General features: G+C 40.6%; 1 protein-coding gene across 1 annotated transcript; it reads left to right on the top strand.

Moving 5' to 3' along the window:
• Nucleotides 1–481: 481 nt before the first annotated feature.
• LOC104159136 (chromosome unknown open reading frame, human C6orf106) lies at nt 482–10170 on the top strand (the record flags this gene model as incomplete). The annotated part of the gene is made up of 2 exons (XM_009696959.1): nt 482–810; nt 9609–10170. Coding segments are annotated over 2 exons (365 nt in total), but the record flags the coding sequence as incomplete, so codon positions are not given.
• Between the last annotated feature and the right edge of the window lie 201 nt (nt 10171–10371).

Raw genomic sequence — 10371 nt, 5'->3', positions numbered from 1 at the left:
TTGCCTTCTAAGTCACCCTTTTGTTGTTTTATTTTAATAGTCAAGCCTTTCAAAGCTAAACAAAAAACATTGCCTTTACTTTACCATTAGAGTAGAAGACTGGCAGTGATATCTCCTGCCTCTCATTTCAGTCTTGCTGTGTTGCCTTTGATAAAGTCACTTAAGGTTTTCTTTTTTCAGTGCATCCTATTCATAATCTGAAGTATGGAGCTTCAAGTTGTCATGTCAGTTTGGTTTTTTTATATGTTTTTAGCTGGTTCATGTTAAGTTAGGTATGAGTAAAACTTGCCTGGTTTTCTTGAAAGCTTGGAGACTAAACTAGTGTTTAACCAGTACTTCTGACAGTTCATAAAACGGTATTTTAAACAATCTTTTTTCTTGCTATTGTAAAGTGTGGAATTCATGTGCTGTTTTTCTCCTTCTGCCTCCTCCTTCGTAAACTCCACCTAGTGACAACCCAAGTGTCTGTCTTTTTCCACAGATGTCATCTGGGTGATCCTCAGCGTGGAGGTTGGAGGACTTCTAGGTGTAACACAGCAGCTGTCATCCTTTGAAACAGAGTTCAACACACAACCGCATCGCAAGGTAGAAGGAAACTTTAACCCATTCGCCTCTCCACAGAAGAACAGGCAACCAGATGAAAACAACCTAAAAGACCCTGGGGGTTCCGAGCTAGGCACAATCAGCAAAAACACATGGGGGCCTGCTCCTGACCAAATCGAACAAGATCAGAATGGACTGTCACAAAACTCTGTAAATCTCTCCCCCAGCAGTCACTCGAACAACTTGTCAGTAGTGACATACAGTAAGGTAGGTGCCCTGGGAGAACAGGAGAATGGGTAGGTGATGAGACTGTGATGTATGTAATAGTTCTTCGTTACAAACTGCAAAGCCCTTCCCTTCTGCTTCTGCCAGACCTGCTAAGGAAGGTTTTGAATTTGACTGTCTGACTCTGCCAACTCCTCATGTTATATTAAAATATTTTTGCCTCTGATAGACTCTACCAGATCCACCTTTTTGGTTTTGCTTCAAGTCCTTCTTAAAATTTATATAATCTTGTCTGGGTGCTGTAACTATTAGTGGCTGGAGCCCGCTCCAGTTGCGTGTGCAAATAAGTCAAAATATCTCTCTAGATGTGCTCCTGAGTTTTACATCATTTTGAAAAGAGAAGAAATAACAACACCCCCAAAACCTGAGGTTAACCGGATAACTTCTTTTTAACTGGTGTGGGGAGACTACAGAGCTCACCATTTTGTTCCCAGAAGCTACCTGTCAGGAACAGTCATTAGAAGGACAGTTCCTGTCTGTGTCCTTGTCTTGTTTATAATTGTAGGTGACTTTTAAATTATCTTTATTTTAAATCTCTCTCAAAAGCTTGCTTGGTGGATGCTATATGAGTCTGAGTGATATTTTGACTGTTTTTATTTGCTTGTGTGTGAAAAATGAATTGCAGGATTATTGACAATTCAGAATCCACCTGTTAATGCAGCCAATATGTGTAGGTGTGTACTGTCGTATGTCAAACTAGTTTGATTTTTAAAATCCTTTAAAAATGCTTTACTGTACTTAAGCAGGCTGTGTAGGACAATAACACTTGGTTGCTGAATGACTTAATAAAGCCCTAATGTTAGTTCACCTACAGCACTTTAGTTCCTAACTGGATGAACTGCCTGTCCTCTACCAGTGGATCATATTTTAGTGACCTACTTTGCGCCAGGGCTATGCATTTATTTATTTTTTTTTTTTACTGATGGCATGCGTGGGATTAACTGTTTGACAGACTACCGATCACCCTTTTTGTGTGTTTTGCACCCCAAACATAAATTGCTGTAAGCTGTATTGGCTCCTGCTTCAAGATTCTCACTCGCTAAAAGTTAAATAGATGGCTTAGGAAATGATTCAAAAATAAAGCCTTTCACCTATCAGTTCAAATACAACCTGAGTTAGCAGTGACTGAAAGTTGCTGCCTTTTAGTGGTTGCTTGGTGGACAGCGGTGTTCCCTGAAGAGACGGGCCATTGTCTGACTGCAGAGGCCGTCTGTACACTGATAGAGCTTTTCTGCATAAACTTCACCTCGGGTGCTTCAGGTGGGGAATACTGCTCTGCAGCTGTCTGTTGTACATATTCCAGCAAAGATTGGTAACAGCTCTATCTATCAGTTGATGAAAAATAAAAATCAGTTATTAAGTACAGTTTTGGTGAGATAGGGACTTACCTAAGCCTTTCATAGCTAAAATACTAGGTTTAATTTAGAGGGGAAAACTCAGTTCCACTTTTAGTGGTCAACTTTAGGCTGGAGGTAGCTTTTTTTTTTTCCCTTGCCTATTTTCTTGGGTGCAGAGTTTGGCAATTGCTTCCTAGTTGGTCTGCACTTGCAGGTGGATAGATGTGGAACTGTTAATATATGCACTTCTGAGAAAGTTCCTGCGTAGAATTTCTGGATGTGAGGTCTTGGCAGTAACATGGCCTTCAGTTTTCACTAGGTCTCTCCCTGTGGTATATATCATTACCGTTCCTAGTGAGAGGAGAGTGGTGTGGGCACCAGGAGGTAAAGCGTACCAACAGACTCTCTTGGCTGAGGAGTAGCTGCTTTGTCTTTTCTAAGAATGTCGGTGTAAGAAACCACTACCTATTGGAGGTGCAGAGGATGTAGCACAGGTCAGCTATACTGTAGAAAAGAAAAGCCAAAAAGGAGAGTGAAGCACTACCAGAGATTTCACTAAATTCAAGTATGCTGGTTTAGCTAGTAACCCAAAGTTCACAATCAGTACTCTTACGAGGCGTGAGCCATTGTAATCTATCCTCAGATGTAGGGTAGGTGGCCTTTCTCCCTTTTTTTTGTTCTTGTTTTGTTTGGGGGTGTTTTGTTTCTTTTTATATTTACAGAATATTCTTGGGTGGATTTGAGGTGAATTATCTGAGATAAAAGCAGAAATTTTGTTTCTTTCTTACTTCAGAAGGGATAACTTTATGCTCCTTTTCGGAGATGGGGTGGGGTATGTGAAAGTTCATTGATTTTTGAGGGGGTTTTGTCTCTACTACAGTGTTTCTATTTGTGACATGATAAAACAAGTTAGCTTTTCCTTTGGAGGCCGTTATTAAGGTAGGTCTGAAGATCAGAGTCCTGTTCCAGCCTTGCCCTTCCCGTCCAAGGCAGGAGGCATTCTGCCACAGACTTAATATTCATATTGGTACAACACTGTTTCTGCAGTGAACAAGTTTGCGTAGATTTGACATCCTAGATACTTGGTCTTGTTTAAAATCGCAAGGTGAACATGCTCACCTTCTTCCCTGGTTTACGTCTAGCACTATTACATGCCTTTTTCCTGCAATCTGGATAAGAAGATACTTTTTTTTTTTCCTAAAAAAGGATAATGTGTAACCAGTATCCCCAGCTGGAAAAGGAAAGGGGCATATTGGAGGTGGTGCCAGAAATATTAAACCACACCTGATCAGCAGATGATGTTCCGGTACCTGTTAGGAAAAGCTGTATCTGGCCCATGTTCCCCACTTCCCTGGGGACTTGACCTGTACTCTGCTGCTTAAAGGGGGGAAAGAAAACTACTACGTTTGGAGCTGTTGTCTTGTGATTAAATATTGATGTGAAAGGCTTTATTTCAAGTTCTAGGAGCAAACAAGAGGGTACTGTGGGTTGGTTACACAGCTGCGCATTAGAATTCCTGGATTTTATTCATCTTGGGCAGGACCTCTAATATTTTTGTCTGCTTTCGTGTAGCTGGAGAATGGGGTGAATCCCTAGTCATGTTTGACGCGCCATTTGGTGAGATAGAGCAAAGGGGACGGGTGAGGTTTAGTTAAGGTGTTTAGAAGGGCCTACGTCCCGTATTTAGAAGCAATACAAGCCCTTAAATATTTCTCAGATTACTATGGAGGCTTCCTCTCTGCCAAGAGATTGCAGAAACCCCAGTCAGGCAATTGCATGAGCCCATGAAATCTTTGAGATAGAACTAGTAGTTTCTGGCATCTGCAGCTGTAAAACATACTAGAAGTTGCCAGACCTTGTCTGTCTTCGTTCTCCCTCTGGTGCAACTGAGCAGGTGTGGCTTGTCCTCTAAAATTTCCCATTGGAGTCAGGGTCTTAGTGACACTGACATGCCATCTGCTGCTGGATTAGACAAGTATATCAATGTTTCATACATGGAAAAACTCAAAATGCTTTTATACAGCATCATAGAGTGCATGGTTTGGATGCTCTGCTCAATGAAACAAACTTTCCTAGGAAGAAAACAAAGCAAACAAAACAAGATACTGAATTCCCTGTAAGCAGATAAGATGAAAGCTATGATGTGGTTAAAACAAATTGAGTATGATCTTTATTCCTGCTGTAATGTACACCTTCCCTGGGTCCACCCTGCTTACCTTATCAAATAAACTGCTGGAAGGTTGTAGATCAGGGTCTGTGTTCAGGGCATTGCTTTAAGCATGTTGTTGTTCTATCTATTCCCAGTGGAGTTTTTGCATGTTCTTAGAGTTAAAGATGTACTTAAGTGCAGGATAGGATGCTTATCTCAGGATAGGGATGAGCTGTATTAGAGTCCAGATATACCCATGCATGGGTATTTTATTCTCTTTGGCAATCGCGTTCTCTCTGTATTCTCGAGAGAGATGAGGCTAATATAGCTTCCTTCTATTTACTCGCTTCTGTCTCATAGCAACACTGTCGAGGTCACTGCTGCTCTCTTGTGACAGTCTTTTACATTAAAAGCGCAAGATGCGGTCTTACAGTGCCTGGGGAATGAGAGTTAAATTTCTTAACTAAGGAAAGAAACGTACAGGTTTAAATGTCTAAAAAGATCTGAAGTGGATAGCCATATACTGACATTCAGATTGTACTTGTCACTTATATATAAAAATATATGTATCTCTAAATCTGTTGCCCATGTGAATTGCGGAGTTGCTGCTTTCTGTGTAATGCAGGAAACTGCATGTAGAAGTTCTGATTCTGCAAAGATTTGCCCGTACAGAACAATTTGCATAGTCACCGCCATAGCAAAGTGTGTTCTACAGCTTGTCTGGTGTTAATCTGTTCCGTTCCTTACTCATGCTACTCTTAAAAGTTCATACTACTCTTAAAATCCCAGTGAAATATAAGCATATTTGGAGTTCACAAAATTTAAATCTTAACACCTTTTTTCCTGCTGTATTTATGCTCCCGGTCTTAGATCATTCTGTGCGGAGCTGAACTCTGATCCATGCTACTTGACAGCTTTCTATACGTATGAGGAAACCAAACCCCTCTCGATCCTTAGAGCGTGTAACTGGCTTCCCCTATCTGAATTTAAAAGTTACTGCTGCTTCTAGATGCGTGCTTCTTCCAAACCAGGGCAATCCAATTTGCATATTTTTGGAGTACCTCTGTAAACTTTAGACAGAAATTTTTTCACTGGGAACTATTTGGGTACCAAACTATATTTGTGGGTATGGACGATGCCCCAGAAATGTTAGCATCCATGTAGAAGATAAGCTCCTTCCATCCTGGTATTTGGGCTTCAAACGGGGCAAGTTACCACACAGTTAAATTCATTGATAACAAAGTGGGAGAGTGTTGGACTCAAAACTACCATAGCTACTCATTGACAGCCACACTGCTGCATAGCATCTGCAGGCTAAACCGATGTTGCATGAGCTGGTTTGCTTACCTAGTGAAAGACTAATGTTGTTTGGATGCTGCATGTTAGCTCATCCATAAAAACCGCCAGTCCGTGTGCTTTTGGACTGTGGGAAATGTGAGATAATCTGATTTTAGCTTAACTTTGCTCCATTGCAGGCCAAGAGAGTTTCACTGTTCTTTTATCTCTGCAGACTAAAAGCACGCCATTGATTAAGTTACAAGAGCTAAGTTGTTGCATGGTAACTTAATCACGTACCTGAGCCCTCATGTACTTCATCAGCTATGTGCATCTAAACCAGCCCTACGAGTGGCTGCGCAGTGAGAAGGTTCTTAACTTCCTGGTGGTCTTAACTGCTATGCCATGTTTGCACAGCATGCATGGAATTAAAAAAAAAAAAACTGCTCAATACTTTGTTCTTCTGTTTGTGTTCAGTTTACGTAAGTTAGTCGAGAGAACTCTGCGTAGTTTGGAGAAGCACTGACTAGGAGCAGCCCAGGAGGTGACGAGGAAACGGGGACTTGTAGTGTTGTCTGATGCTACTGTCAGTGTACACTGGGAGACTCCTGTATTGCTTTGCAGCTGTGCATCAGAAACTCCTGTCTCTCTTGAAGTGTACCTTTTATTGATCTTGACTCAGTCACAAAGGTGAAATAAAGATAGCTATTTGAAAGCCTGTGTTGTGATGGTTTATGAAAGATTAACTTAATCTTTGTTTTATTTCTAGCACAGGTGCCTTCATTTAAAGAGCTCGCTATTTCCAGAGGCCTTTAACTTTCCAATACGTCGCAATTCCCTTCTAGATACAGAAGTCAAATGATAACTTACACCAATAATTTTCATGTAGAGTCTTTTCTTGAAAAAACGTGGTCCTCTGTTCTCACATACTTCTCTGTATGAATAGCCAGTATGCTTTCACTAGCAAGTTAGCAATTACTTCTGTGGAAGATGCTGGAAGAACTGAAAGTAGATTTGCAAAGCTGCAGCTGAGCTTTTCATAAAGACAGTGTTTTCACTTTGAGAACAGAAGGGAATTCACCAAAAATAGCGTGAATAATTCTTCAGTTGGAGTAACTCAGAAAAACTGCAGTTGTATGCAGAATTATTTTTGCGTGTTTATGATGTAAAATATTGCATACAAGGGATAATTATTCTTGAAAATGTCATATAATGGAGTTTGGTATTTGCGTTGCAGCAGTAACTGAAGTTTTCAGGTATCAAGATGCTATTACACTGTGCATGTTGAATAAATGTAATGAGAAACGATTGCTCTGCAGAGAGCTTGCATCTTGCTGAGGAAGAAGAAAGAAAGTATTCTCATTTCACAAAGGGGAGTGAGAGTTTCTTGCTCAGGATCTGGTGTTAAACCAAGTCTACACTTGATCTTAAAGAAAAGAAACAAGTGTGTTTTAATTTCTAAGTTCTGGTGTACACTAGTAAATCTCACGGGTAAGTGAAATGCAGTGAAGAGCGGCAATCCCAAAAGCAAAGACTGGGCTTTTTCTTGGTGAAATTCAATGCGTCAGGAGAAGCTAATCTTGGTCACAGATTCTGGGACTCTTCTTGGAATTGCTTGTGAGAGCAGCTCATCTAGGGATGTTAGCTTGTTAAGCGTGGTGTAGCAAGGAGTACAAAGCTGTACGTACTGAGAAATCTGACGCTCTGAAGGTGAGCTAAATTCTGTAGCTTTAAATTAGATGCTACAGAAAACAGTGTCTGGAGATCCAGAGAGTTTCCCTGAAAACAAGGTTAACAGCAAACAAGGTTAACAGCAAACAAGGTTAACAGCCTTTTCACGGGGTCTCTCTCTGCATACAAAAAGACTAATGAACTGTTCTCAGGTCTGACTTGAGCTGAAGACTGGGCTGTGTACTGATTAACTGTGTTAATTGTTTTATGTCATGGGGTGATGCAGATGTCTTGGCTTACGGCATGCACAAATTAAATCAACAAGGTTTTGCCTGTGACATAAACAGTAAAAGATACAAAGGGGACAGAGCCAGCCCTGCTGTGCAGTCGGTAGCCCTCGGCGGAGGGAACGGGCGGCTGGGAGCAGTTGGTGTTTAAACCACTCTCGTGAGGCTTGTGAGTGCTTGCCAGTCAGTACCTGCAAACAAAGCCTTCTGTGCAGGTAACTAAAAGATGAAGCAAATTCTGGCACATGTGTCCATGCAGGTAATCGGCAACAAATCCTGTTTTTCTTCTGTAGAGCAATAAGTACAATAGCTTAACCCCTTTGAGGTGAGACTGTTTAGGATCTTGCTTATAACATTGTTTTCCTTCTGTGTCCTTTGGGGTTTTTTTTGTGCGTGTATTCACGTTATTTTAATGTTTCTCTTCTGCTCCTCTCCTTCCCCTTGTTTCAGTGACTGTATTTTTCAGAAATGTTGAATGTCTCAGTCTCTTGGTTTTGGTGGGAGTTTCTCCTTTCTGAGGCGAACTGTTGTGCTGGAATCTGCTGGGTGTTATCCTTTGAAAAGCTTGCTTTACAAACTGGGAGTGCAGCATATTCCCAGGGTAGAAGCGTGTTTGCTTTTCCATCACTTGCATGTATTTCTGCCTGCAAACAGCCATTTCCAAGTTTCCGGTCTTCCATACTTCCCATGCAGTTTGAGATGTCCTGTTTAATTGTCTGCTACTCCTCCTCTCTTGATTGAATTTTAAGAGCTGCTGATAGATGCTTCATTCTACCGTTGTCTTGTATTTTGCCACCTGATATGTCCTAAAGAATTAACTTTTTCTCACCAGCTGTAGTGAGATTACAGGCTTCTTGTAGCACTTCCTTTATAACATAGATATACAAGAGAGCTTTTGAACTTGGGTTTTTGCAACTGGGCTTAAGCTAATGAAGTTGATGCTTTCTTTACAGGAGTCATGTTAAAGGCTCATTGCTCCATGGCTCTGTGGCTCATGCAGCGAGGTTGTTGTAGAGTTGTAGGAGAACATGCAGGAAACGATGTTTCCTTTGAGATTTGCCCTGTTAAAGGCAAAATGGTGAAAACTGAAGTAACAGCTTCACTTAAAGACTGAAAATGGTTTTATGCTAATTGGGCTGTCAGCTGTCTTACTCATCAGCATGCTGGAAAGAAGCTGGACTGTGTTAAAACATTTTCATAATGGTCTTCCAACTTTGACAATGAAATATGATGAGCTTTTCTCCTTCGTCACACTTCTGACTTGAGTATGTGCCTGGATCTTACAGGAGGATTTTGTGTGTGGTTTGTACCTTCATCGTTATGACAAACTTTGTGTCCCTGTGACTTGGGAGATCTCTTGCCTGTTGGTCGCTTTCTTTTACTTCCTGATGAAACCCTGGATAGCTGATTTGAACAATAGAAATTACAGAAAGGAGTTCCTGTTAATTTGAGACCTGTTACTAGATCTGTCATTTAGGTGACTCACTTCAGGATGTAAAGGAGGGAAAATGGATTCTGTAGTAAGCGTTTTGATTTTTTTGGTTAAATGCTGTGGTTGATTTTCACTTGAGGAAAATATATATTGTTATCTCAAGAGAGCAAAAGTGGCGGTTGTGGGAACGTGGATTTCCAGATCTTGATTTTTTTCTTAAATAGACTCTTCTACCAGTTACAGCCTCTTATTTAACTGTTTGCTATAATCTTTAGACTAGACTTGTGAAACTGCAGTTGCTTGACCTCCAGGTACTGTAGCATCTATAGGGGTTTTTTGTTCTGGTCTAGAAAATACAAGTTACTTTGTGGCCCAGTAACACCTGGCTAAATAACACCTGAAAGAGGTAAGTGGATAGCATCTGACATCTCTAGGGAAACCAGGTAAAAGCACTGAAACCTGCGTTTTAGGAGTGTTTCGTAAGGCTGGACAGCAAAGGTCATGTTGGTGGGTAAAGGGTTGCATTTGGTTTAGAAGTACTGGGATGGGATGGTCATATTTGTAGGTGTACGCTGATGGATTTTATTTCTTGCCTATTGAAATTGATTATGTCTCCAACTTTCTTTCAGGGTTTCCACGGTCCTTATCCCTTCGGACAGTCTTAAAACACAAAAATACAAAACGGGTATCGACAAGAGGAGAATTTAAGAAAGAACTGACTTTTGGGGGAAGGGAGGGGGATTCATGTGGCAGACAGACACAGCGTGGACCCCCCCCCTTCTCTGCCTCCATGTTCTGGATAAAGAAGAGAAAACAAAAGCCCAGTAACTTAAGGCTAGCTGTTTCCAGAGGAAAATACAAAATCTAAGTATGCATGTGTGAATGCTGGATTTCAGGAGTGTTGTTAAATGCTATGAGAAAGAAAATATACCAACACCGTGGGTTGTTTTTTTTTTTAGAAATCATTCTCACACGTAATTAGGTAGTTTAAAAAGAAGTTTAAAAAAATGAAAATGAAAAAGCCATCTTTAAAAAAAAAATATTTTGCCTACAGAGCGGTTGTAGTTTGAGCAAATGTTTAATTTCTGTTTGTTTCTTGTTCATATTTTTTTAAATAAGGGACAGCGTGCATTTTTATGGAACTGTCATGTTTTGCTTGCTACCGAATGGGAATTTGCTTAGCATCTTCTGGGGTTTGTGCAGTGACTTCTTTTTGTCAGACATTTTTTAATGACAGGTTGGGTCTGCACCCAGCCCTGCATTTTTAATATCATCTGCTGGTTTTAGTTACCAACTTTTTAATCTTCTTTTATTTTTATTTTTTTTTCCTCCTTTTGGTTTGGGTGTTGCTGTTAGTTGTCCTGCATGTCGTTGGAAACCATGCTGAAGACC

The sequence above is a fragment of the Cariama cristata genome, unplaced genomic scaffold, assembly GCF_000690535.1.
Source record: "Cariama cristata isolate BGI_N322 unplaced genomic scaffold, ASM69053v1 scaffold15933, whole genome shotgun sequence".
NCBI lineage: Eukaryota > Metazoa > Chordata > Aves > Cariamiformes > Cariamidae > Cariama > Cariama cristata.
The sequence above is the reverse complement of the archived record's forward strand: the minus strand, read 5'-3'. Positions and strand labels throughout refer to the sequence as shown.